General features: G+C 56.4%; 10 protein-coding genes across 10 annotated transcripts; 4 read left to right on the plus strand and 6 right to left on the minus strand.

The window, feature by feature from the left end:
* The first annotated feature begins 575 nt into the window (after positions 1–575).
* F5144DRAFT_556845 (P-loop containing nucleoside triphosphate hydrolase protein) lies at positions 576–3967 on the plus strand. The gene is made up of 4 exons (XM_066787994.1): positions 576–828; positions 903–1065; positions 1119–1414; positions 1467–3967. Exons 1-4 carry the CDS (start codon positions 672–674, stop codon positions 3590–3592), a joined length of 2742 nt encoding a protein of 913 aa, XP_066648924.1. The 5' UTR covers positions 576–671; the 3' UTR covers positions 3593–3967.
* A 394-nt stretch (positions 3968–4361) lies between these two features.
* On the plus strand, positions 4362–5600 carry F5144DRAFT_589056 (ER lumen protein retaining receptor-domain-containing protein; the record flags this gene model as incomplete). Its single annotated transcript, XM_066789996.1, has 3 exons — positions 4362–4425; positions 4491–4759; positions 4827–5600. 3 exons carry the CDS (start codon positions 4362–4364, stop codon positions 5598–5600), a joined length of 1107 nt encoding a protein of 368 aa, XP_066648925.1.
* Positions 5601–5949: 349 nt separating this feature from the next.
* Positions 5950–11158, minus strand: F5144DRAFT_617445 (uncharacterized protein). Its single transcript, XM_066791880.1, has 3 exons — positions 10685–11158; positions 9952–10621; positions 5950–9901 (listed from the first exon to the last, which is right to left on the minus strand). Exons 1-3 carry the CDS (start codon positions 10787–10789, stop codon positions 6204–6206), a joined length of 4473 nt encoding a protein of 1490 aa, XP_066648926.1. The 5' UTR covers positions 10790–11158; the 3' UTR covers positions 5950–6203.
* A 39-nt stretch (positions 11159–11197) lies between these two features.
* On the plus strand, positions 11198–12659 carry F5144DRAFT_54710 (proteasome subunit beta type 7 precursor). Its single transcript, XM_066787452.1, has 2 exons — positions 11198–11675; positions 11757–12659. The coding sequence occupies exons 1-2, from the start codon at positions 11550–11552 to the stop codon at positions 12447–12449; spliced, it is 819 nt and encodes a 272-aa protein (XP_066648927.1). The 5' UTR covers positions 11198–11549; the 3' UTR covers positions 12450–12659.
* A 398-nt stretch (positions 12660–13057) lies between these two features.
* F5144DRAFT_54714 (uncharacterized protein) lies at positions 13058–15678 on the minus strand. Its single transcript, XM_066787454.1, has 3 exons — positions 13582–15678; positions 13391–13529; positions 13058–13332 (listed from the first exon to the last, which is right to left on the minus strand). The coding sequence occupies exons 1-3, from the start codon at positions 15512–15514 to the stop codon at positions 13239–13241; spliced, it is 2166 nt and encodes a 721-aa protein (XP_066648928.1). The 5' UTR covers positions 15515–15678; the 3' UTR covers positions 13058–13238.
* Positions 15679–17646: 1968 nt separating this feature from the next.
* F5144DRAFT_54747 (endoplasmic reticulum vesicle transporter-domain-containing protein) lies at positions 17647–19680 on the minus strand. The gene is made up of 4 exons (XM_066787475.1): positions 19350–19680; positions 19111–19291; positions 18287–19052; positions 17647–18204 (listed from the first exon to the last, which is right to left on the minus strand). Exons 1-4 carry the CDS (start codon positions 19540–19542, stop codon positions 18031–18033), a joined length of 1314 nt encoding a protein of 437 aa, XP_066648929.1. The 5' UTR covers positions 19543–19680; the 3' UTR covers positions 17647–18030.
* An 813-nt stretch (positions 19681–20493) lies between these two features.
* F5144DRAFT_479077 (acyl-CoA N-acyltransferase) lies at positions 20494–21120 on the plus strand (the record flags this gene model as incomplete). The annotated part of the gene is made up of 1 exon (XM_066785137.1): positions 20494–21120. The coding sequence occupies one exon, from the start codon at positions 20494–20496 to the stop codon at positions 21118–21120; it is 627 nt and encodes a 208-aa protein (XP_066648930.1).
* A 59-nt stretch (positions 21121–21179) lies between these two features.
* On the minus strand, positions 21180–22697 carry F5144DRAFT_502748 (Per1-like-domain-containing protein). Its single transcript, XM_066786410.1, has 4 exons — positions 22428–22697; positions 22256–22307; positions 21414–22179; positions 21180–21361 (listed from the first exon to the last, which is right to left on the minus strand). Exons 1-4 carry the CDS (start codon positions 22557–22559, stop codon positions 21304–21306), a joined length of 1008 nt encoding a protein of 335 aa, XP_066648931.1. The 5' UTR covers positions 22560–22697; the 3' UTR covers positions 21180–21303.
* A 199-nt stretch (positions 22698–22896) lies between these two features.
* On the minus strand, positions 22897–23699 carry F5144DRAFT_556864 (uncharacterized protein). Its single transcript, XM_066787995.1, has one exon. The coding sequence runs from the start codon at positions 23355–23357 to the stop codon at positions 23064–23066; it is 294 nt and encodes a 97-aa protein (XP_066648932.1). The 5' UTR covers positions 23358–23699; the 3' UTR covers positions 22897–23063.
* Positions 23541–25923, minus strand: F5144DRAFT_54753 (uncharacterized protein). The gene has a single exon (XM_066787478.1). It carries the CDS (start codon positions 25660–25662, stop codon positions 23725–23727), a length of 1938 nt encoding a protein of 645 aa, XP_066648933.1. The 5' UTR covers positions 25663–25923; the 3' UTR covers positions 23541–23724.
* Between the last annotated feature and the right edge of the window lie 529 nt (positions 25924–26452).

Consider the following 26452-nt stretch of genomic DNA (forward strand, 5'->3'; position numbering starts at 1 on the left):
TTTCTCTTTTCTTTCTCTTTTCTTTCTCTTTCTTTCTCTTTTCTTTCTCTTTTCTTTCTCTTTTCTTTCTCTTTTCTTTCTCTTTTCTTTCTCTTTTCTTTCTCTTTTCTTTCTCTTTTCTTTCTCTTTTCTTTCTCTTTTCTTTCTCTTTTCTTTCTCTTTTCTTTCTCTTTTCTTTCTCTTTTCTTTCTCTTTTCTTTCTCTTTTCTTTCTCTTTTCTTTCTCTTTTCTTTCTCTTTTCTTTCTCTTTTCTTTCTCTTTTCTTTTTTATTTTCTTTTTTATTTCTCTTCTCTTCCTCCCCTCTCGAGTTCGGCTTTTTCTGGCCAGAGGGTGGCATGTCAGTTGGGAAACCCAAGGATTGGTTAGACAATCCTTGACTCGTCCTTCAGCTTCTGCAGCTTATGCAGCCAAATTGTTCCCTTTGTGGAACGAAGCTAAAATGCATTCTGCATGTTGCGTGCTGCATTGAAAAGTGCCCAAGACGGAAAGCCAAATGGAACCTACCGGGGTCAACCGGAAATGGAACGGATTAGGTCCCGTCGTCACTGCCTTGTCTTTTTATGTCTCCTGGGTGGAAGGTGCGCTTGAGTTACCCAGCCTGCCGGAATTATTTGGTCTCTCCAACAAAATTCGAACCGTTTTGCTCCTTCCTGCCACAGTCTCCGTAGCAATGCCACAAAAAGCCGCGGAAAACGAAACGGCGAACGACGGGAAGACGAAAAATGGCGGCCCTCAAGCCTACGTAAAGCTTTCCGGCCGGAATTATGGCTCTCAAGTGGGCATCAACTATGGGTCGATCGAGCAGTACATTCTCGACGGCCGTGTAGGTAAGAGCAGACATGCTGAACTGAGCGAAGGGGCGCGGTGGCGCGATAGTTACTTACTCCTCCTGGGCGGAAAGTAAAACTCGTCATCAACGGCAACCCCTTTGACAATGTGCCCTTTACAAGGGACGATAACTTTATTGGAAGAGAGTTGATACGCGAAGAAATCGAAGGATCCCTTCAACCGACGGATACTTCGTCTCATCCCCGAGTTGCCCTTGTCGGACTACCGGGCGTAGGGTAATAGACCGTCACCACTTTCACCACTCACCCCCCTGCTGACCGAGTTTGAGGAAAACCCAAATCGTAGTGGAATACGTCGCTCGACTGCGCCGGGATTCCCCAGATACTTGGGTGTTTTGGGTGGACGCGAAAAACGAAGAGACCTTCCTGGAGTCGTACCATGCACTGGCAAAGCGCGCCGAGATACCCGGCTGGGATGATGCAAAGATGGACGATATACCGGGCCTTGTCTTTGAATGGTTGAAGAATGATCTGGTCAGTCCTTGGCTGCTCATCCTCGACGGCAACGACGACGCCAACATGCTCTTCACCGAAAGAGTGACTGGAGCTGGAAAGCGTGGCAAGAGTGGGTCAAGACCTCTGATACCCTACGAAGAAGGTGTCCTAATCAGACCTAGGTTTGGTCAATTATATCCCCGACACCAGCAACGGCTCCATCCTCATCACCTCTCGTGATGTTAAAGCTGGAAAAGGCCTCGGAGCCTCCGTCTCGATACACGTTCCGCCACTAGATAAGGACGATGCCGTGGAGCTGCTTCGTAAGAAGGTACCCAAGGAAATGATCGGGGACGCAGATATTGGTGGGCTCGTCAAGAAGCTAGAGTACCTTCCTCTGGCCATCACCCACGCCGCCACCTATATCTCAGAAACCCCTTGCACAGTCCCAGAGTACCTTGCCGTACTTGAAGACGAGACCGAATTCGCCAGTGTATTGGCAACAGAAGTCAACGGGAAACGCAAAACCGACGTTCCGTGGTCCGTCATGAGTTCCTGGACATTGTCATTCAAGCGCCTCCAAGAGCGGAGCCCACGAGCCGTCGAGCTACTCCAAATGATTTGCTTCCTAGACAGACATAACATTCCCAAGATGTTATTACAACAGGGTGCGGGGAAGGTAAACTTTCTGAACGATATGGTTGGCCCGTTGTTGCGTTTCAGCTTTCTGTCTCGCTCAAAGTCACAGGAGGAGGATGACGTCTACGAAATGCCCTCTCTGGTTCATCTATTCAGCTCGATTTGGACCAGGGAGAGCAAGGAAGCCAAGCATGCTGCTGGGGAGGCTCTTAAAGCCGTCTCGGCTCATTATCCACCAGCAGATGACTCGGACGAAGATCTATGTCGGCAGCTTAGCTCTCACACCAGAGCCGTGCTCAAGGCTACCGGCACCGCCACCAATAGCTCCGCCGCCCCCGCTGCCCCCGCTGTCCAGCTTAACACGGTCTTCGATGACGACACCGCAAAAGCGAGAGCTGCGCTCCTGCATAATGCCTCTTCGTACGAGATGGACGTGGGAAACGTCAAACTTGCCGAGAAGTGGGCCGACGAAGCCTGGCAGATCCGCAAGGCGCGGCTCGGGGAGGACGACACGAAGACTCTTGAAAGTATGTACAACTCGGCGCGGGCCTACTTTGAGGTCGGCAATTCTAAAGAGGCGGTGCGTCGCGGGGAGGAGGTTGTCAGGCGCTTTCGAGGTAAAATGAAGGGAGGAACAAGCGAGGAGGTTTTGATCGCCCAGAATACACTGGTAACATTCTACCTGGACGTGGGCAAGTGGGCAGAGGCAGAGACACTATCCAAGAGCGTCGTTGAAGCCTCAACTCAACTCGGGCCTTCCGCGCAGACGGATACCTGGGATCGCAAGATGACGCGCGTTGAAGTATGGAGGAGTATTGGCAAACACGAGCTCGCGCAGCAGCTCGTCGAGAGTATCATCGACGAGAAACGTGCGCAGATCCGGAAAGATCGGGAAGAAGACGGCTTGCCGGCGGCCTCAGAAGAAGAAGAGGAGGAAACTAGCCTTTGCGAGAACACATACGACCTTGCCGACACCCTGCTGACGTTGGCCTTGATTTGCCGTGACAGGGGCATGTTTGGGCAGGCCCGGGAATACGCGGAAAAAGTGGTCAAGGCCAAGATACAAACCTACGGCGAGACGCACCCAAACCCCTTACGCTGCCAGATTAGCCTGGCCTTGATCTACCAAGAGCAGGGCGAGCTGGCCGAAGCCAAAAGCCTCGGGCAGCAAGTGACAGCGCAACTCTCCACAACACTAGGACAGGACCACCCAGAAACACTCACGAGCTGGAGCGACCTGGTCTGGGTGTACGAGAAGCTTGGCATGTTGGAAGTTGCCGAAAAGGATGCCAAGATCATCGAGAGATTGTCGGCGGATGTCCTGGGCGAAGACCACCGGCAGACACTACTCACCAGGGGCAACTTGGCTTCCATCTATCGATGCAGGGGCAAGCTAGCTGAGGCTGCCGAGCTGGGCAAACAAGTCCTCCGTATGCGCGAGACGACACTAGGGAGGGATCATCCGGATGTACTCATTGGCGTCACCAACCTCGCCCTGACGTATCAGAAGCAGGGCCGTTATGAGGACGTTCGCAAGCTGTTCCGGCATGGCGCTGGTCTCGACGAGGAAGAGGCCGGTCTTTTTGCCCGGTACGGGCGGGAACTTCTCGGCTCTCTCACTTTGGCTCTGGTTATTTCGTATACTTACTGGCGTCATGCAAGTAAATAGTTATTTTTGTTGTGAATGACGGAAGACCGACACCCCGGGGCCGAGACCGAAATACTCCACTGTTGCCGGGCTTGGCCCGGTTCCCGGAGCAAGCAACTGCCAAATTGGGCAGGCGGTTCGGCGCACCGCGCATTTCAGAGTTTGTTTTAGTTGTTGAGCTAACTATGGGGCCGTGTAAATAATGAACGGAGAAGTTCACTTGTCATATTGGCCGGATGCAGGACTTTTGTTGGCGATGATGATGCTCGAGGGAACTATCAGTCTGAGACCCTAACCCCGAGCGAGCCGAGGCAGCTGCTACCAGCTGGCGATGTTCATGGACAAGCACCTCTTGTTCCAGCCCCGACTGCCTAACTTGTCTCGACCCTGGACTTCGTGTTCCAGTTCCAGACCAAGCAACAAACACCACCATTAGGCCGAAGCATCGATGCGCAACTCTCGCGCCCATTAACGCGAGCTGCCAACCACGCTATTTGGCCATTTCCGCGTGGAAACCGCGACCCTTAGTAAACTACGATAGACTATTGCGACTCTCAGCACGAGGTGGCTTCCTGTTTCAGCTTGCCCTGAGCGGGTCCCTAGTGATGCCATCATAACCACCCGCCCAACGAACGAACCCTTCTCCCAGCATCCCGCATACCAAATAGCTTGGGTCCGAGTGCCTACCCGGAATCAATCATGGCGTGGACCGTGAGTTGGATGATCACGACAGTCTTGCGATCGGATCACGGCTGACAGCAGTGGGTAGATCTTCAGGATAGCGGCCGACATGTCGCACATCACGGCGAAATGCATCCTCATATTCTCGATCCACCGAAACAAGAGCTCCGAGGGTTTGTTCGCCCCGCCCCCCTCTTTGGCAACTAAATGGATAATGCTAACGCGCATCGTTGCGCAGGCGTCTCTCTTCTGACACAGCTGTTCTACGCCCTCGTCTTCGTTACCCGGTACACCGATCTCTTTCGAGAATCCTACGCATGGAACTACTTCTTCAAGGTCTTCTACCTGCTCTCGTCCTTCTACACCATTGGGATCATCCGGTTCGTCTATCCGCGCACCCGCGAGCGCGAGGTAGCCTGGAAGCTGAGCGCCGTGATCCTCGCCGCCTGCCTGTTCCTATCGCCCTTCGTCATGCTCATCTTTGATGACTGGTGGAGTTTCCAAGAGGTGCGCTATCCTCTCCAGTCCCCCACTTTCGCTCCTCCCTCCTTTAGCTAACCCTCCTAACCAACAGTACCTCTGGGTCTTTTCCCAAGTTCTCGAATCCGTTTGCGTTCTCCCGCAGCTCCTCCTCCTCCGCCAGACCACCATCCCCACCGTCATCACCTCCTTCTACATCGTCTTCCTCGGCTCCTACCGCGGCCTCTACCTGCTCAACTGGATCCTCAAGGAGCTCGACACCAACATGAAGAAGCCCAACCCGATCTCGGTCATCTTCGGCGTCATCCAGACCGCCCTCTACCTCGACTTCGCCTGGGTATACTGGTCGCGCCAGCGCGTCAAGCTGCGCAACGGCGGCGTGGTCGACGCCGACGACCTCTCGCGCGGCTGGCTCCTGCGCCGCATCTTCGGCAGCAAGCAGTTCACGCGCGACATCGACGGCACTGGCACCGACGACGAGGAGAGCGCCCCCGCCCTGGGCCGCAACGGGTTCAACCACCACCAACAACAGAACGGCGGCGGCGGTAACAACAACGGTGGCGGGGTGCGCCCCAAGTGGGGATCGCGCGGCATCTCCATCAGCGCGGACGAGGGCGTGTTGGAGCACGAGCGCGAGCGCGGGCAGGCGCTGGACGAGGACGATGATGAGGATGGGGTGACTGCTGGGGCCGTGGACCCGGACGCCAAGATGCGCGATCCGGACGAGCTTGCCCTGGCGCTGGATGAGGACGATGATGTGGATGCGCCCGGCGCTTCTTCTTCCGCTTCGTCGGCGGCGCAGCCGAAGAAGGATACCCATACCCAGCCGAGTGGGGTGCGGGGCGGGGATGAGTGGAATGATGATTGATTGATTAAGGGCGGGGGTTAGTTAGTTGACGTCTGAATGGATGGGTTGGGGTGGGACGGAGGGAAGACGGACGGGGCGGGTATTGATTGGGCGGTACAGTTTGGGTTCATGGATCTGTGCTCTATTGTGTATATGTATCGCTAAAGATTTGCTACATGGATGGGGGTCATCAGGGTTGGCGGTGTCTCGGGTGTTGGGCGGGTTTGATATGGTTCTGGTGGCTTTTGGCGAAGATGAGAATATATGGTTTATACCCGTGCTCGCGGTGCTGGTCTATCGTGTGCTGTGGCCGGCTACGTGACGTTGTCCGGTCTTAGTGATAATTGTTGTTTTCCCTTGAGTTGATCAAGCACAGTTGATGAGAAAAGATGCGCAAGCTCCGACGATCCATCATGTTAGGCTCAAAGTCCAATTCCTCGTCAGAACATCGCCTATCATACTAATACCACCAAGATATACAATACGCATCCTCAGTCTCGGCTATTCCTGACCCGCGCTCTCCCTACACAGTATCAGATCCACCACCCTGCCACTCAGTCATATCCATCCATCCCCCCCACCCCCACCTTATACAACCATCCCGGCCACAGCTATCATCACCCCTCAATCATCATCCCTCAACCTTGAGACATTCGGCCCCGCCTTCGCCAAGCTCTTCCTCAACAACTGCAGCGCGCCCCTCCTGCTGGCCTCGCGCTCGCGCAACTCCGCCTTCTCCTCCTGGCTGTACATGCTCGTCTTCTTCCTGGGCGACGCCAACAACGACGACGACGACAACGGCGTACCGCCCCGCCCGCCGTACGACGCGATCGAGCTGGCCATCGACTCGCGCAGCATGCGGCTGCTGCCGTCCTTTTCGGGCGACGAGAGCAGCATCAGCGACCTACGCTGATGTTGTTGTTGTGGGGTGGCAAAGGGGGAGCCCTCGCGGCTGCGGGGCCCGCCGGGGGTGGTGGGGCCGACGGAACCCAGGCGCAGGCGGCGCATCTGGCTCTCGAGGACGTCGACGTCGCCGCTGCGCTTCTCCGCCATGCTGGTCATCCGATTAATAGTGCGGATGATGGCCTCGACGGTGGGGACCGGGCCCTTGCCGGACGCGCCGCCTGCCGAGGCGATGCGGGTGCGGAGCATCGTCAGGGCTTCTTCCGTTTCGGCGAGGAGCTGGGAGAAGGTGGCGTAGGAGCGGCGCAGTTCGTTTTGCTGCGACGCCTGCTCGGCGCTGAGGGGCAAGGATCTGGCGACGGCGAGCTGTTCCGGGTCGATGTACGCGCCGATTATCTTGCGCATGTCTTCCTCCTTCGCGCGGAGCTTGGCGAGGTCCTTGGCGAAACCCTTGATCGCATCTTCGGCGCCTTCGACGTCTTGGACGCGGCCCTTCGCGCACCGTGCTGCCTCGTCGTTGAGTATGGCGCCGAACTCCCCGACCTCGACAAGTACCCAGTCGTCCGGGTTCTCGAGATCTGCCGTACTTCGACCGCCCTGCTTAAACTGTGTGCTGTGGCCGAGGAGGAACGACTGCAGTGATCGTGAGTTGAGGCCAAGGACGTCGATCATGCGGTTGATGTCTCTCCAGAGCGCTTCGCAAGCGGCGGGTACTTGTTCTCGGCCCGGGTTCAACGGCTCCAACTGGGATTGGACCGTGAAGAGCTCGTGTATCTGGAGGGTTGGCTCGAGCTTTGATTGCAAAATCTGCTGGATGCCCTCATCTTGGGGGTCAACGAGCACCTGCTCTTCTGCCCTCATCTTTTCCGCGAGCTTCCGCTGTGCTTGTACATTCGGATCCACTTGAGGGCGTTGACCGGTGCTGTATCCTTGCGTCGTCTGCCATGGCACTGGTTTTCTACCCAGAAGCTGCGATGCCACCCCTGGGGAGCTGAAGGACCGGCCAGGTTCGCTGGGCCTGAGAAGGCTGCTGCGCTGCTGGCCTCGTATCGGGCTCGGCGATCGCGGGCTCTGCGGTACGGCCGGCTTGGGGAATAAGGGAGGCGCGTTTCTGCTAATCTCGCCAAATAACGGCCGCGTTTGTTCTGCTTCGGTGCGAGAAATAGTCGAGAAGGTGCTTCCTCCCATCCCGCCAAACGAGCTGTGCGGTGTAGCTCCGGGCGTTTGACCGCTAAATCCTATCGTCGGGCTGAGGTCCTTAGCAACATCGACACCACTGCCTTCACTGGCAGCTTCTGACTCATACTCGCCTTCCTCCTCTCCCTCCTCTTCCTCTCCCTCCTCTTCCTCTCCCTCCTCTTCCTCCTCTTCCACCTCACCCTCTTCTTCCTCCTCCTCGGATAGGCCGTGGTCACTGGCGCTATCAGGCACGGCGGGCAAGGTAGGGGCTTGCTTCGGCGGTGGCTTGGCGAGGAAATCGGGGGGCAAGGGCGCGTCGTCGGTAACCGGGGGCGTTGTTTCCTTTGATTCGGGCTTGGGTTTGGCGAAAATGGAATCCGGAGGTAACGGCGCAGCTTCCGGCACAGATTCCTTCTGCGCGGGTTTGCCCAAGAAATCGGGCGGTAGGGGTGCATCCTCTGCTTTGGCCGACGGTTTGGAGACTGTTGTAGGTGAGTTTTCCGATCCCGACGATGAAGAACTCAAATAATAGGCCGCCTTACTAGTAGCATCGGGTGGGAGAGGTGCCTCCGGAATCTTGGACAAATCCACCTTGTCCTTGTCCTCCTGCTTGACCTTTGGCGTCCCAAAAATTGAAGTGGCCGGCTTAGGGGCTCCAAAGATATTGGACATACCGCTGGAGGTAGGGAGCTTGGAGCGGAAAAGATTAGACCCACCAGCTGGTGCTGCGCTGCTGAAGTCAATCCTCTGGGGAGCAGGTGTGCTCGTCGGGGTGGTGGACTGCGGGCTAAAGATCGACTTGGGCTTCTCTTCGACGGGAGGCGGCGTGGTGCTCTCCATATCCATATCCTTGGAGACAGCGACAGTTGGCTTTTTGGACGCATCATCCAGTGAAAGCCCAAATCCACCCCCAAACAGAGACTTGCCTGCACCATCCTTGGGCTTCTCATTATCATTGGCCGAAGACTTATCAGCTTTGAAGGTTGTTCCGAGGACGAAAGGTGAGGTTCCAAGCGCGGGCTTATCAGTTTTGGCAGACGGAGTGGGGAAGGCAGTGTCAGTATCCATAGAGACCTCCGGGGCACTCGAAGTCAAGGGAGCGCCAGGCTTGGATCCGAAGATGCTCGACCCACCCGAGCCACCACCCAAGCCTGCAAAACCGCTCTTGTCGGCGAAGGTTGCGAACCCACCACTCGCGGGCGCCGCGGCACCGCTGCCGAAGACTTTACCAGGGCTTGCGCCAGGGCTTGGGAACGCAGTTTTGCCAAACGCGGGTGCGGCGCCACTGGTCGATCCTGTTGCCCAAGGGGAGACCTTGGCCCCCATACCGAAGCCGGATGATTGACCGAAGGCGGGAGCTGCTGGCTTACTCCCGAAAGAAGATGCGCCAAAAGCAGGTGCACCAGGCGCCGCCGCGGCTGGTTTGCTACCCAAGGAACTAGAACCGAATGCTGGGGTTGTAGACGCACCTCCGCCTACCGACCAGGGAGACGCCTTGGCCCCTAGAGCAGACGTACCCCCGAAAGCGGACGCAGCAGTGGACGGTGTTCCAAAGGCCGTAGTTTTGTTAGCAGGAGAAGCAAATGCCGAGGGGACAGCGGCGGCTGGCGCCGGCGCCGCGAGAGCTGGAGCAGCGGTATCACCACCGCCGATCCCTGGGTACGTCGTCCCCCCACGGATGGACTCGTTGTAAACGAGCCACCATGCTGCTAGAACACCCTCGTTGTTGAGCACCCACAGACCCGGAAGCGGGCCAGGAGAGAGCTCGATTTCGTCAGTTGGAATCGGCTTGTATACCTTGTCCTTGCTTGATAGGTCAAGCGCAGCTCCGATCGGGTATGTTTCGGTCATGTCCTCACTCATGGGCACTTGCGCTCGCCTAGAATCGTCCGCCAGTTCTGTCGTCGTGAAAACATTGGTGATTGCTTCGGCGGGTTTATCGGTCGTCAAGGGACTCTTGGACCGTGACAGAAGGCCAACCCCTTCAGTGGCGGTCGAGGTCACGAGAAGAAGGTCTTGGAGATTCGGAGGGAAGTCCCTCAGCCTTAGGACGGTGTGGTGAGGAACCTTGTCTGACACAAAGGGCTCGACAGGGTCGGTGAGCTTTTGAAATGTGAATGTAGGGGTCCCGCCTGGGGGTTGTTGTCGGGTGATGAGGTGAAAAACGGACGAATCTTGACCATTGGTTGGGTTATGAACGACAAGCAAAACATGATTCTCGAGCCATGTAACCGAAGCAACTACTCATGTTAGTATGGGAATGAGGTATCAGGGGAAACCCAAGACACACCATGATAGTCGCCCAAACCTGGCGGCTTTGGGATATGGGCCTTCTCAACACCGTCAGGAGTCATTTGTGAGATGGATCCATCCGCCATGCCAGCAACCAATTGCTTGCCCTTGGTGCTCCATGCCGCACAGCTGACTTGTGAGCGCAGGGTTGGCCCGTTTGATCCCGAAACCAGCTTGCGCTCAGCCAAGTTCGCCATAAAAAGGTTCCCGTTGTTTGTGACGGTTGCGCAAAGGCCAGCCGACTCGGGCATCGGGTTGGGAACTAGAGCACGGAGAGTCTCCTGGTTGGTGCTGAGCTCGAAAGAGGGTTGTGTGCCGCCCTGAGTGAGCGCCTGAACATCGTACACTGCCAGGCCGCCGCCCGACTCGGCAGAGAGAATCAAGTATTGTTCGTCGGCGGTGAAGGCAAGCTGAGAGATCCGAATCGGAAACGGCACCTTGGCCTGGGGGTTGAACGGCCGCACTTCACTGTCGCCACTCTTCTCGCCCTCGAAGGCCTTCCGTACCGACTCGGTAGTGGCGATATGAATAGCATCGGGTCCCGCAGCAGCGACCAAGCCTTTGCGCGAGGCGATGCTCATGAGCGACGCTGTGGGCGCAGGTGGAGGGGACCATTTCGAGGTCAGCTGGACTTTGGCATCGGCGGAAATGGAAAGGAATCCAAGGCCCTAAAAATGGTACCGTTAGTCAACAAAACATCTATCACAACGGCGAATGGAGGTTGTAATCACTTCTGTTTGGATAACCTCAAGGTCCTTGCCCTGTGCCACTCCTCCCACCCCACCGGCGGAAGCACCCATCATGGCGTTACTAGCGCCTCCGAAGCCGAAGGCCATGGTTGATTATTATTGCCTCTTTCTGGCGAGAGGTCGTGGCCGTTAAAAGTTACGTCTAATCATTGGCGGGTGGTGTAGTTATCGTGAGTCGGAATGCAGGCTTTCGGCAGCCGGCGCGCGTTCGTTGCCAGCTGAAAAGTAAACAGTGGGTTTGGGTTGATGCACCTGTGCAAAAGAATGTTGGGCGATATGGTCGTATCGAGAATGGTACGGGTCGGGATGTAAATGCGCGATCGTGGGAGGTGGTCAATTAAGCAAGGCAGATGCTCGATCGTTGTGCGGTGGTTGGGCGACTCCCTCTTCGAGATGGCCGTCAAGAGCTCAAAGCAGACGCGACCCACGATTTTTCTGCCTGCCTGTTGCTTGCAGTGAATGGATCCCTGAATCTTGAATTGCTGCCCGTTTTGGCTAGCTCTTAACTATCACGTGTGGGGAAGCTTGGGCCATTTTCATCCTGCCTTGAGCCTTGACCACTTGAGCTGTGGGTTTCGCTTGCAGTGGAGTCAGGCAGCATCCCCTTGGCGCGTCAACGGGAGCTCAACCGCCCGCCCTGTGCCTCGCCTGTCGTTCAGTGGGAAGGCAGCGTTAGCCTCGTCATCAGCTCCCACCAACCACCATCAACAACCCACCACAACCCCCCATCCCGTCAACGAGGTCCCCTCCCACAGCGAAAAGAAAACACACATCAACCCCGACCGCACTCACTACCGCCGATAAAAGTAATTCAGCTGTTCGGCCTCGAGGCAGCACAATCGCCAATATGCCTGGCTTCGACTTCTCAAACTACAACCGCAATGCGGCACTACACGCCCGGGGAGTGCCGCTGCCCAAGGCGACCAGCACAGGAACGACTATTGTCGGGTGCATATACGACGGTGGTGTGGTGGTGAGTTGACGTTCCATTCCATCCCGATTCCCAGGTTGCGAGCAGAGGAACCCCATCTAACCCCGCCTTCACCCCTACCAGATCGCTGCCGACACAAGAGCCACCTCGGGCCCCATCGTCGCCGACAAGAACTGCGAGAAGCTGCACTATATCGCACCCAACATCTGGTGCGCGGGCGCGGGCACGGCCGCCGACACCGAGTTCACAACCGCCCTGATCAGCTCGCAGCTGGAGCTGCACTCCCTCTCGACAGGCCGCAAGGCCCGCGTGGTGACCTGCATGACGATGCTCAAGCAGCACCTGTTCCGCTACCAAGGCCACATTGGGGCCTACCTCGTCGTGGCGGGCGTGGACCCGACGGGCACGCACCTCTTCACGGTGCACGCGCACGGGTCGACCGACAAGCTGCCGTACGTGACGATGGGCTCGGGCTCGCTGGCGGCCATGTCGGTGTTCGAGACGCAGTGGAAGGCGTCGCTCACGCAGGACGAGGCGGTCAAGCTGTGCGCGGACGCGATCGAGGCGGGCATCTGGAACGACCTGGGGTCCGGCAGCAACGTGGACGTGGCCATCATCACGGGCGAGAAGACGACGCTGCGGCGCAACTACATCAAGCCCAACGAGCGCACCCAGAAGCTCAAGAGCTACGCCTTCCCCAAGGGCACCACCGCCGTGCTCAACGAGAAGATCATTCACAAGGCGGACCTGAGCAAGTTTGTCAGCGTGCACGAGCTGACCGAGGAGGGCGGCGACAAGATGGAGGTGGACACCTAGGTGGTGGTCGAGCGCTGGTCAGCTTGCGAGAACGGGGTGAGGGGGTTCGGCAAACGGTCCGGGTAGCTAGACATGTTCTTGTACAAATAGCGGGATCACGATGCCGCGGGTTAATGCACAACCCGAAATGATTTACCCCATCTAACTACTAGTGACGGTGGTTGTCTCTCTATTGCTCCCATTGCTCTCAGCGAGTCAGAGTTTAGTCTCGGCTTGCCGACACCACCACGTTAACGCAAAGATGCACACGCCAATTTCTGCATATCCACGAGGATAAAAATGTACCGTTCCAGCCCGCGCTGGGCCGGTATAAATATGGATATCTACAAAGAACTTTTGTCCGCCCCAGACGAACTCCCGTCCAGGCCCGGATTGATACGCTAACTCTCGTCTGTACAACAGCGGAAAGCCACCCATCCAGCCCCATCTCTCCAAAAACCCAAAGTTGGATATGTGTACAAGTCCAGGTACAGTTTTCCCCTTTCGCCCCAACCCTCCGATGAATATGTGCTAGAGAAACGAACCAAAAAAAGTTGAACGAAGAGGTAAACCACCGCAACTGTTCCGCCTGCGCAAGGCCCGAAGTGTATCAAGAAAGGAAACCCGTCAATAGTCCAGTGATAATCATCGCTTCCAGGCATTACAAATGCCCCTCTGGGAAACCAACTCCCAGAAACTCCATAGAAACAAAAGGGGTATGTAATATCATGCCGATGCATATGTGTCATAATCGTCCAGACGTTGTGTTGTAAACGCAAAATAGCGCGAGGGGTTGTTGTGCCTCGTGTGTTAATCCTTCTTCCGGCTGAATAAGCTCTTCCTCGACCTCGACTTCGACCGGGACTGTTTGTCCTTGTCATCGTCGTATTTGGACTTGTGGATCCTGGGTAGTTGTTAGCGTTCGAAGTATGACAGGTAAAAGCGAAAGATAAATGGTTTACCAGCTGTTGCCAACCATGCTCATCCCCTTGGACTCGGCCTCACGATAGAACTTGGCGCTCTTCTTGAGATCTTTCTTGCAGCCGATACCCTGAGCATAGCAGAAGCCTGCTTCGGCAAGCGCATCAACGTCACCCCAAGCTAGAGATGTTGTCAGTTTAGACCAAGCCGGCTTTTGGTGCATGTGACTTACAGGCAGCGATCTCGAAGCAACGCAGGGCGAGAATCTTGTCTTGCTCGATACCCCACCCGTTCATATGGCTCACACCTAGCTCATAGATGCTGAGCGCAAACTGCGCATTGCGCGTCTTGCGTTCCGCAATATCAACCGCCTTGCCATTCTTGGTTTGGCCTTCCTCGTCATTCATTTCTAGAGTGACAGCGTCTGCGGCTTTGCGAAGCCATTCAACACCTTCCCGCGGGTTCGGGCGCATCCCCCAGCCGTGTCGGCAAGCGAGGGCATACAAAAGCATGCCAGTGGGGTGCCCTTGCTTCGCAGCATGTCGCAAATGCCAAGTTGACTCTTGCACAGCGCCGCTCTCGTGAAGAGCAATTGACTTGCTCACATGTTCCTCTGCCGTTAAATCTGACATGGTGGGAACGACAGAGTGCACAGGCTTGTCGGCTTTGATAGTGCTAGCCGAGTCGCTGGTTGAAGCAGACGCCAGGGACTTCCCGGCTGCAGCATCATTCAAGTGGGAAACTAGGCTCCGCCCTCGTTGCTCCTCCTCTGAGCCGGGAGTGCTCTCTGTCGACGGTCTACTGGGGTTCGGGGAAGGTTGCCCGGCTGGCCGCATCATGTCGGTGCTCAGCTTACTCCGCTCTTGTGACGGCCGGCCGGCATCGAACGGGCGGTTCCCCGAAGAGCTAGACGGCCGGGTGGGAGGAGACGGCGGGGGTTGCCCGATCCCGGGAAAGTTGGGGGGGTTGCTCGTGGGCGATACAGGCTGGTCAAACGAAGGCCGCGCAGGCGGGTCATTGAGAAGGATAACAGACGCTCTCTTTAGCGCTTTGCCTCGCGGCAATGCAAATTTGGAGTAAATGTAGGACGGCGCGCCCGCGGCATCGTCGTCGACGGCGGTTTCCCGCGATGTTTCGCTGGTTAAACTGATAGGGGTGGCGGCATCGTCGGTAGGAAAAAAAGAACCCTGGCTGTCGGATGACGCTTGACGTGCTGGTGGATCGAAACTCGGCGTCCCTGCTCTGCTCAGAGGCCTGGAAAAGTTGAACTGCGGTCTAGGAAGCCCAGAAGCATCCGACGCAACTGAAGGCGAACGTTGATATGGGGGGTAGGCGGGAGAGAGCACGCTGCTGCTGGATGAGAACTTGCGCGAGCCTAGAGAATGAACTGATGTGCTCAGGTTGCTAATGCCTTCTTCGTCGGTTGATTCGAGGGGTGATGACATCAGGCTAGAGGATCGCTTGGTGAACATTGGCCTGGGAGGTACAAGGCCCGCAGTATCGAACGTGTTTCTGGAGAGTCGCTCAGGCGAGCTGGTTATAGATGCGCTGGGCACGGGTGACTGGTGAGGTAAACCATCTTGGTTCGCCGATCTCCCGCCCGTCTGCGTCCTAGAAAGCGCGGCCCCCATGGGTGATGGTGATCGTTCCCTGCGCGCCCCCACGCCGAACAGGCCTTCGTCCGTAGCCGCATCACTCGGCTGCCTTGGCTTTACGGGCCCCACGTTCTTTGGCACGGCTGGTACCGGGATCGACTCGTCAGGAGTAGGTGGGACGTGGCTCAAGCGCGGGTGCATCGACCGAGGTCGATCGGCGTGCTCTCCCTCTATCTCGGTCTTCAAACCGAGCCCTACGTTTTGGAGTGGCGGGTGTTCGTCTTCGGATGCGGAATCATGCGATAGAGAACGGAAGTATTCCGATCTGCCCTGGACGATCAAAGGGCTCTCGACAGTCAGCGGGGGCAGTCGGCTCATACGCCGTCCCAGCTTCGCACTATCCTCTAATTGCTTGGCCAACAGCCGGCTCTGCTGCGCAAATGCATCGAGAGGAGACAACTCGGGGGGTGCTTCGCCGGCAACATGCATGCGGGGCGATCGCAAGGGTCGCGAAACCGACATTTGCGACTTTGACCTGAGGTCGATAAAGTCCGGCCGTGGTTGCGACATGGCGAGGTTCGGTATCGGATCACGGTAACTGGAGGGCTCGCGAGCCGCCGCAAATCGGAATTCGGGAGTCGGCGTGTTTATGAAGGTGGCGCAGTAAAGGGCACCCTAACGCCAGCGGAGAGACGTCAGGGGCAGCTGTAGCGGTGGCAGCGTCAACGAGAGTTGAAGGTAAACGGGTGGTCGCGCATGGAAGTATGAGGTCAACTCAGACCGCAACCAGTAACAGAGATGCGGTGGTGTGCAACCCCAACCATACGAATTAACCAAGTTGGGTCAAGCGTGCCTTAACCGACGGCGGTCAAGTTGATGAGTTGTTCTTTGGGAACTTATCAAAGGGCAAGACGTCTTCCGAGTAAATCGTAGAATGGAAAGTCCTGGTCTCGTCGAAACGTTGTCGAGTTTTCGGAGGGGCTGTCAACGAGGGTGGTCGGTTTCAAGGTCGAAGCCGGATTTGTTGCTGGGATGAGCAGTGCATCAGAGACAATAATTGCGGAGCGATCTTTATGTCGGCAATGGGCTACTTTTAGCCACGAAGACCCGCAACCAGGACGCGGCGCACAACGAGTGGACGAGCAGATTGTGGAATTGATTTGAGCGAATGTCGACGACGACAAGAACGAATGTGGTTTGTTCCTGCGCAAGACACGGGAGACGAGGACATGCAAAAGCGAACAAGAAATCGGAGGAGAGTCACATTTGACCGAGGAGGAAGGGGAGAAACAGGGGCACACGGGGAAGTGGGTAAGCATGGCCAGACAGGGGGCAAGGGGTTTTCACCCACAACAACTCCCATGCCCTAGGCCTGAAACGGTAAAGCTAACGCAGGTAATGTTCCATAAATGCTTGATGCTAGCTCAGAAAGGATTAGCGTCTCCGCACCGTTCCTGGCGGAAACGGGCTCTGCTGTGGAATTCCAGCCACACCTCGCCGCGAAAGATGGGGTGCAGGACGACCCCCTTTTCGTAACGTTTTTCCTCCAACGGACCGGCCTGGCCCGCAAAGTTGGCGCAATTGTTGAAGCCCTTTGTCGATGGTGGCCACCATTTCGGCCCAGCGTTCCCACTTAGGCCTTCGACAGCTTGAATCCGGCAAGACGGCGTTGGCTAGAAATCTGCAGCATCCTGGGGCAGGGCTGGGACCACAAACACGACGTCATCTTTTAGCCCGCATGGCCCTGCATCCGGACCCGTTCGCACCACTGAAACTGCGAACGGATCCGAGTTTCAAAGGTTCAGACGACTTCAGATATTGACTGCAACTACGAATATGGACAACATTAACAACCTCGTCCTTGGTAAATCGCGATTTCGTTATGAACATGATGTTGGTATCCGTAGTTATTTATAACACAAATCACAGATCGCCGTCCTTTGTCGGTCCCCGCTCGAAATCGAAGCTTCAAGCCCGGCAATCCAGACATTCTTCGGCCGTGGAATTCACTAGTCTTGCCGATCACATGTTGCTCCAGGGCGATTGGGGCCTTCGCACAATGGTCTTTGATGAGGGCATGAACTCGATGTGTTATTAGCTTCCGTCAAGAAACGGGAGATCGTCTGAACAAGAATTTGCAAATGCTGGGCATCGGATCCTGCAAAATTACTCTGTCGTCGGAAGAAGAAGTTGGGATGAGACCTCGGGCCAATAAGAAAACAAGACCCCCAAGAACCCAAGAACGCCATCCCGATCTCAGCTCCCCGACAGACGACGGCAACTCGTTCATGACCTGTCAATTGTGTACGACTCGACATGCCGAGTTCATCATCTTGGACGGCAGCTTGTCCATCTCAGCGCGTCAGCAATTGGCGCGAATCGGAAGCGAACAGACGGCGACAGGGTTCTCCACGATCGCTAAGAGCGGAGCTGAGCAGACCTGACCTGCATGTGCAGGTCATTTGGTGGCTTGAAGTAAGATTGCACCATTCAACCAATTGCTTTTATCGCAACAAACCCTCCTGGGAAGAAAGACGGGACCTTCCCTGAAACTTCGAAATGGATCGTCTCTTTCCAACGCTTTTGCTGGGACGAAGAAGGAAGGAGAACAAGTGGTCAGTTCCCTGAGTGGAACTCTTCGATCTTCAGGGTCCAGACCGTTAATTGAGTGGCCACATGACTAGCAGTGCTTGACATCCAATTTAAACTATCGACTGGTAATGTCGTGTCGAGAACCTCGCGCCATTGCCGAGCATGCTGCCCCATTGACTTTATCTCGGAGAAGAAACCCGCAGCGGAGGGGCTTGCTCTGAACAACGGGTGTTTTAGTATAACTATTCTTATGGTTTTGAGGTCTCGAATCGTAGGCACGCAAGCAAGATGGGTCACGGTATCCGACACACACGAACAGGGCTAACTAAAGGCTCGAAAGATTTTATGCCTAACCGTAACTCCTCCCCCCAATGCAGTCTAAGAAACTTGTGTACTAGCCAAAAGCGGCATCAAACCCGGCAGCCGCCAACAACACCAACACAAACGCAACCACGGTATATAACAACTACATCCCCAGTACATTCCGTTCCACCCTAAAGATCCTTGGACCTCATCTTCTTGAGCCGCACGCCACCCTCGAACAGAGCACGGTCGATGGCCGCCGCCACGGTGAGGGTACCACCGACAATGGCGCACAAACCAGCGACGAAGCCCAGAAAAGTCTTGGCCTTCTCCTCCCTGTTGATGACTTTCATGGGGGAGATATCCTAGACATCACTAGTCAGCGATCATCATCATCATCATCACGCATTCACGCATTTGCGTCGCCAACAGGGCAGCCAAACTCACATAAGAGAAGAAAACCCCCGGGATACCGCCCCGCGCATGCAGGCGCTCCTGGTGGCCCTCGGCCGAGTCGTCGCCGCCGGCCAAGCTCCGCTTGTGGCTGGTGACGGAGTACTGGTGGGTCTCAACACTGCCGTCGGCCGAGGCGCCGAACGAGCCGAGCTCGGCGTGGTGCTCCTCGCGGAAACCAGCCCACGTCTTCTCCCAGCCCAGCGGCAGGTACGAGGTGGGCACGATCTTGAGGAAGTACATGTAGTTGTAGTTGACGTCGTCCGTCTCCTGGTGGGTGTCGTCGAGCGGGTTGAGGTGGTGGTTCGTCCACGGCATGTTCTTCCTGGCGTCCAGCTTCTTGTGCAGGGTGTCAGGAAGCTGCGGGCCGAAGCGCAGGTGGTGGATCTGGTGGGAGAAGGTGTGCTTCGTGGGCGTGTCCCAGTAGTTCTTGAGGTCGTGTACGTGCATGTTGCCGTTGCTGAAGCTGCGGCCCGGGGCGATGTGGAAGTTGCCAATAACTTTGTTCACACGCAGCCCGCCCTCGATCCGGCAGCCCTCATTGCGCTGCTCGTCCAACTTCTCGCTGTAGTGCTCGCGCTCGCACTGTTCGATGCCCTCGCCCCTGCCGAAGGCCCAGGCGGCTTGCGCGTAAGCGTCCTTGACTTCCTCGCAGGTGTTGCAGCATCCGGGCTTCTTCGCATTGGCCGGGGGTTGCGCGCCGTAGCAAGGGCCACAGTAGCTTGGGTCGAGGTGGGTAGCAACCTCGTCCCGGGCGTGCCTTTTCTACATGTCAGTTGTCCGTTGCGGGGTCTGGGTAGGTGCAGGGCTCGGCTTACAGAGCGACCGCCTTGGAGTCGATATCGCCGCCACCCTCACTCTGCGGGCGCAGTCTTGTCTTTGTCACACCGTGCTGAACGCCGTGCTGCTGCTCGCCGGAAATGTCCATGACATCGAGAGTAAGGAGCTCGCAGGGAATCCGGGGGAACGTTATGTTGAGATGGATCTCCATGCGCTCGCCTTTTAAACCCCAAAGGTCAGCCTCCAGTGTCGCTGATGTGTTTGAGGTGCGCCATACCTCTGCCCTTATCCACAATCAATTCCGGATGCACCTCTACCCTACGGTAGTCGGACCACTCCCCCCAGGCGAGGAAGAATACCACGACGAGCGACACTATGGTGACAATGCCACCGGAGGTGGTCCTAATGCGCGCATCTTCGACCGTCTTTGTAAAGGCGTCTAGCCTCGTGAACCTCGACTTTGGCGGCATCCTGTCTCGCGCGCGCCTTGTCGCAAGCGCTTCGGCCGGGACTCGTTCTCAGAGGTTCCACGCTGCGGGGGTTCGATTTGGCGCTAGAAATCACACAGGAATAAAGCGGCAAAAAATTGAATCAAAAAGAAATAAAGAGCGGCATCAATTGGGTTGGCATTGAAGAAAGCGCCGGCGACAGTAAGCCTTCCTCGAAACTTCCCCACGGTCTCATCAGCTCCAACAGCTACCAACTAAAAGTTAAGGCCACCTTACAGTCCGCCGCCACAGCTGAGCATGCGTAAGCCAATCGGCGATTGGGCGATGCAGCCATGTGGCTGTCCCTGCGTGCGGCGGGGCAATTTCAGGGTCCCCCAAACGCTGCTCGGCTCCACTGTCCTGGGGTCGGCGAGCTATTCTTGGTTTCACGTTCTTGGCTTCGATGTTTCCAACGACCGAAACAGCAAGGCCCTATTAAGTCGTCTGATGTGTGAAGAGTCGAAAAGGTCAAAAGTTTGTTTGCGACGGTGGCTTCTGTATGGACATGATCCCAGCTATCCGGTTCCGTAAGCGACAAGCCGAGTGGCGTTATCTAACAATTGTCTCCCTTGCCTCTTAAGTATTGTGCTGGAGACTCTAGCCCTCGGGCTTTATCCCAGTTGCGGGCGACTAGCCTCAGCCATAAAGGGGTTATGGCTAGTTGTTACAAGAGGGCGCTCTACTTAAGATGGAGGTCTGACATGGTTTCCCACCCCTCGTACTTCGTAATCCCTCCTCGCATCACTTTGCTATATCGCCTTCCTGTTCGGGGTCGGCGAGAGTGACTCACGCCGTCCCTTATTCCCACCCCAATTCAACGATTTGATGTTATCAGGGGACTCCCAGCTGTTCCTCCCATTCCCCGCCCTACTTCCCCGGACAACACACAGAGAGCACCAGTCCGTTAACCACGACGATCTATCCCCACACACAATGTCCCAAACCGAAGCAAACCCGGCCCAGACGGCGGCGGCGGCGGCGGAATCAACAACCCCCTTCCCCCCACCCACCATCCTCACCCTCAGCAAATGCACCCTCCGCAACCTCCACCCAGCCGACGCGGCCGCGATCCAAGCGGCCTGCGACTCGCCCGCCATGGCCAAGTACATGTCGTACCGGTTCCGGTCGCCCTACACGATGGAGGACGCGCACAACTGGATCGCCTTCGCGAGCACCTTCAAGGCGCCGGGCTCCGACGTGGTCCCCTCGCTGGCCATCTGCGACCCCGTCACCAACGTGCCGATCGGCGGGGTCGGGATCAAGACCAAGACCGATGTCGAGGAGTTCTGCTTCGAGGTCGGGTACTGGACCGAGGAGAAGGTCTGGGGCAAGGGGATCATGACCGAGGCGCTGCGGGCGTATTCGAAGTGGGTGTTTGAGATGTACCCGAAGGCGAACCGGCTGGAGGGGATCGTGTTTGAGGGTAATGATGGGAGTGGTAAGGTGTTGGAGAGGGCTGGATACGTGTATGAGGGGACGAGAAGGAAGGCGGGGACTAAGAATGGGTGGGTGTTTGATATTGCGACGTACGGTTTGTTGAGGGAGGAGTGTAATTGGTAATATGTCAAAGGATAGCGGGTAAGGCGTAGCAGATGGAGATTTCATGGGTTATTTGAACTAAATGTGAATATGTTTGGGTTATAAGTTATTATTTTGTGTAAACCAAACCGCTTGGTGAAACTCTGATGCCATGCCGAATACCCCTTTTATGCAACACTACAGCAAGCTAGTCGCGCACTGCTCCTAAGCCTTCAGTCGCGCACTGCGGGCAAGATCGTCCTGTGCATCCTTAACAAGGAAACTAAATGACCAGTTAGCAAAGCCCCCTCAAAGCCCAGTCAACGAACACTTACTGATAAAACAGCACTGCTGGCGGGATCGTCCCCAGATGCCATAGGCTGTGCGCATCTACACTCTCCCACAACGGCGGGAAGTCAAACAACTCCATACTCATCGCCGCCACCACCCACATCACCACCAACCCCGGCCACAACGCCCACGTCTTCCCCGTTTGGCGATACCTCGTCCAGCTAAACCAACTCCACAACAAGTTCTGCACCACCCCACACACCACACACGCCAGCGTGTTATACGTATAATCCCACCGCCACAACCCCAGATACGCCACATGACACGCATACAACACCCCACAAAGCGCCGTCCACCCCCTCAACCCGCGCACATTCCCCGGGCGATCCAACCGCCAAATCCTCACCGCCGCATAATACATGCCATACAGCACCGACGCCCCCGCCGCAAAATAATCCAACCTCTCGGTAACCCTAAAATCCCTCGTATGAAACACCGCACTCAACAACCACGTCACCATGCCCAGCCTTGCCAAAAACACATAAAACGGCCGCATCGAGTACGCCGCGGGGATGCGCGGCAGCACCTGCCGGTGCAGGCCGTAGTAGTGCGCGGCTAGGTTGCCTAGCGAGAAGAGCACGCTGAGAGGTTCCTGCATGCCTAGCATGCGGCGGAACGGCCATTTGCCGTGGAATTGGACGACGGGGAGTGGGGGGGTGGTGCCGATTTGGCGCGTGGCGGTGATGATTTGCTGGCAGGTGTAGTCGCATTCGGTGGGGCAGGTCCAGAGGAGGAGACGTCGGTGGAGGGCTGGTGGGGGTAGGGGAAGGGTTAGTTATGGTGGTGGGTGGTGGGGAGGGAAGGGGGAGGGGGGTGACCGGCGTACGGATGGAGGTTTGGTGTGATGCGTCGGGGCCGCAGTTTTCGTGTTTGCATATCTGTTGAGTGGAAAACGGATTAGTTAGTAAAGGGTGTTTATGTTGTGGTAAGCTGCTATGCAGCGGCGCATTGGGCTATGTTTTGTGATATTGGTGAGCTTGTGATTAGGGGACACGAACCTCGACACATTCTCTGAACTCGGGTAGCTGGTCGCCAATTGATGCTGCCACCGGGCTGGCGAGGAAAAGAAAGGCTACAAATAATAGCGACACCAAGGGGAAACCCCTGTGCAACCCCCGTGGAACCATCATTTTGGTGATAGCATAAGGTGGTGTTGCTAGGATTTTCGGAGCTGGCGGAGAGAAGTTGGGAGACGCGACCTAGGGGCGCCAAGTCGCGATGCCAATTAAGCTGCCGGCCCCACATTGGAGGTCTGTCTGCCGGGAGGGATCTTGGATGGCCCGAAGTCCAAGTCCTACCCGACGCAGACCAGCACAACCGACTGCATTCTTGGAATTTCGTCTCCAGTTACGTGATATTGTGGCATGCGAGAGAAGGAGACACCGGTGAAAGAAAATGAGAAAAAAAAGAAGGCAAAATTAAATAGCTCTTCGGGCAACATTATGACAAACACCGAGCAGAGCGAAGCGCGACACCTTGTTACTAAATGCGATCAGTTCTATAACTAGTGACTACATAGAGCAACCAAGTAGCTGAATCGCCAATATACATTTCATAAAGTCCATCACCCGTATTGAAATGCGTCACCGCATCAACATTCATCATCGCCCTCAAGGAGGACAGTCGTTTTATCTTCAGGCCCAACTCCCATCTATGCAGAGCCGCCAAAATCGCCAAGTTAAGTTATACGCCGCCTCGTAGTGAGACATGCGATGAGAGAAAAGAATATGCCCCGTATAAAAAGAAGGGAAGTGGGGAGAGCTGGAACTCCAAGGGTCGTTTCGTCCGTTCCCATCGTTTCGTATCAGTCGTAATTTTTCATGAAGCCGTCCATGATGAACTTGTTGAGATAAAAGAAGAAAAAGAGAGAAAGAGAGGTAGTGAGTGGTAAACGTGTCAGGACAAAGGAAAACAACTCTCCAAGACATCTCCGCCAACGGCCCACCGAGTGGGTATATGAAGAAGGAAAAAAGAGAATAAGCAGACGCCCACCGCGATATGAACAAGCTCCAAAACGATAAATGTTCAATCCAACAAGCGGGGTATTTCCATCCATCCACATATCATAAGTTCATGCCATCAATCCAAAAACCTCCTTGACGTACGTGGTATCGTTTAAACGTCATCGTAATAATCGTAGTCGCCATGCCGCAAATCCAGAAAATGCGCTCCCATTAGGAAATACGCAAAGCAGCAGAACATGTACAGTGAAGCGAATGGCACCACCAGGAGTTGATCTGGGGTGAGGGGGGGGGGGGGTTGGTGGGTGGGTTAAAGTGTCGTGAAGCCATGGTGTTAAAAGGGGGACTCGGAGCGGTGGATCGCATCCCGCTGCCGGAGCTCCTTGAGGCGGTGGTCAATGTAAGCGAGGCGGTCGGCGAGACTGTTGCGCGCGGGTGCAGGGTTGGAGTCGGTTGAAAACTGCTGGATTGTCGCGAACGGCCGGCCGAGGACGCCGAGATCAATGCTGCCGCCCTGGTGCGCGCGGTGCATTCGGTGAGGGAAGCTGAAGCTGGAGCCTTCCCCTGTGAACGGGGAGCCGAGCCGGGGTAAGGGTAATGGTAGCGCCGACTCATCAAGCTGCGCGCTGACGTTCGGCATGCTGGTCGAGGAACTGAGAGTCGGGAATGACGGGATTTTGGGGATAAAGAAAGGGTCATTACGGTTCGATTCCGTATTTTCTTGGGTGGCAACCTGGTTCGTTGTGGCGGCGGCGGCGGCAGCAGCGCGAAAGCCCGGTTCGAGCCAGAGGTCAGAGCCGATGCTGGGGCGCTTGCGCGGAATGCCGGATTGTGTATGCCGTCGCTTTTGGGTGCCCGATCTGCTGAGACGGACGGGCGACTGGAGAGTTCGCCTTGCGCCAACGGTTTGTGACTGGCGGCGAGGCATGGGGCCAGGCAGGCCGAGAACGGCTGCGAGGGAGCCAGAGGAGCTGGGCCCATAACTGCTGGCGCCGAAGGGAGATCCCAACCGCTGCCGTTCTGCGAAGGACGGTTCGCCTTCAAAAGTGCCAAGGGTTTGGCCTGCGAGGAGTGGCGAGCGGCTTGGGGCTTCAGGTTCCGGATTTGAAGCTGATAGTTGCGCCAGAGGGCCGTTGGGTTGCATGCTTTCCGACGTGCTCAAGGCAAGCGAGAGAGACATATCCTGCGTCGCGAACGAAGCCGGGGAGCGGGCTGGTGTCGAGCGACGGTTCCAATGACGGGCAGCAGCCTGGGTGAAAGGCGTATTGTTTCGCGAGGCGAATTTGTGATTGTTGGCTCGAGAGCCGGCCTTCAGCTTGCACAAATCTCGCAGATGCGCACGGGTAGCGGCACATGTATGGGGCCACTGGATGAACGTGCCCGAGACGTCGGCAGTTGGAGTGGCGCTCCCGCTCTTCCTACCCTCGCCGGAGCCAGTCGCTTTGGACAGGGCCTTGGAGCCCTTCCAGCTCCTCTTTGCCTCTCGCGCAACACGGACACAGACGCCATGCGGTGGGATGCAGTTCTTGCCCATGCGAAACGGGGTGACTTTAGGATCCTGGAGGTACAACATGAAAGTTGACCATAGGTGGTCGCTCATCGCTTTCGTCCAAGGGGCTTTCCTCGCCTTTCCTCGGAGGTTTTCAGGGCCACGGGATGGCGCATCATCGTGGAGGGTAGCGAGGTAGCTGTCTTTCTCCTTGCTCTCGTCTCCAAAGTTGTCGTAATGGTAGTCATCTGAAGCAAGCGAGAAGCGGCTGAACAGCGATGCGCTAGTTTGTGTTGACCTTGATGTTGAGGGTCTGCTAGACTCATAGTCAGGCTCTGGTGTTGACTCCACGCTGCTAATGGAATCAATCGTCCAATTGGGATACAGGGAGGCCGGCAGCGAGGTTTCGATCTCGGGCGCCGGTGTCTTCGGCGCAGGCAATCCCCGACCCTGAGGCCTTAGGAACTGCATATCCCCTTCATCATGGTCGCGATCGAATTCCGGAAAGGGGCAAGGCGCATTCATGTCGTATTCGTCAGCCGCGATCTCGGGTTCCTCGATGCTCGGTATTGGGACATCAGCGGCAGCGACAGAGGCGAGAAAGTGCTGTGTTGGCGCGGTGAGTTGAGAGACGACGCGCCGCCTCAACTTCAGGCGCGGCCTCGGGGCCGAAGGTATCTGAACGTCATCCATTTGGGGGAACGGTTCCGGCGTCCTGGGCGCTTCGTAGTCGGGACACTTGAAACCCCGCGGAAGGGTTGCGGGTCCGGAATGCGGATTCATCTTGTCTTGAGATTGGAATGTCGAGGTGTCATCAAGGAGTCGAAATGTGCTATTTCGAGAGTGCTTCTAAGACAACACGCGAATAATGCTCATGCGCAAGAGTAAAATGCGCGATCGAAGCTGTGTCGAAAGTGCGCCGACAGATGTGCGGAGCGCCGCCGGATTAGCGCGGGCGCGTCGGTCTAAAACGGATGGCTGGGGTCGGCGGACTAGGTTCTTGTCCGTCAAAGTCCAAGCGTGGGCACAAGATTCGTCAAGAGGCGTCCTTCGTATACGTTATGTCGAAATTCGAGAGTCGTCACTCGAAGAGGGAAATCGTGACCGAGAGGTAGGAAAACTGGAGAAAACCAATAAAAAAGAAAAGAGATAATGAAATTAGGTGTCGAGGCAGGATAACCTGGAAACGGAGGGGATGGTGAGCGCAGCGCTTTTCGGTGGTGTCTTGCTGGCCGTCGTGTCGTGATCTCATTAAAACACCGAAGACCTTGCGCCGAGCGCGACTGGTCGTCAACTGAGTCGCAAATGAATGACTGCGCTGGGGAAAAAGGGGAAGAAGCGGGATCTCCGATGATGGGGTGCCCGTTGGGGATATGTAACGACGGGTGCGCTCATGCAAGAAGGGAACAGACCGGGGGGGTGGGCACGGGGGCGGGTTCGAACAGCGTACGGCAGAGAACTCAGGTGCCCAGCAGCCCAGCCCGGGCCGGGCTCCTTTGCCCCAGTGCCCCCAAGCGCCATCCACCGAACGGGCAGCGAGCAATGGGGGGGAGCTCGACTCTGGGAGTGGAGA

Source organism: Chaetomium tenue, assembly GCF_020726465.1.
Source record: "Chaetomium tenue strain MPI-SDFR-AT-0079 chromosome Unknown F5144scaffold_1, whole genome shotgun sequence".
Taxonomy (NCBI): Eukaryota; Fungi; Ascomycota; class Sordariomycetes; order Sordariales; family Chaetomiaceae; genus Chaetomium; species Chaetomium tenue.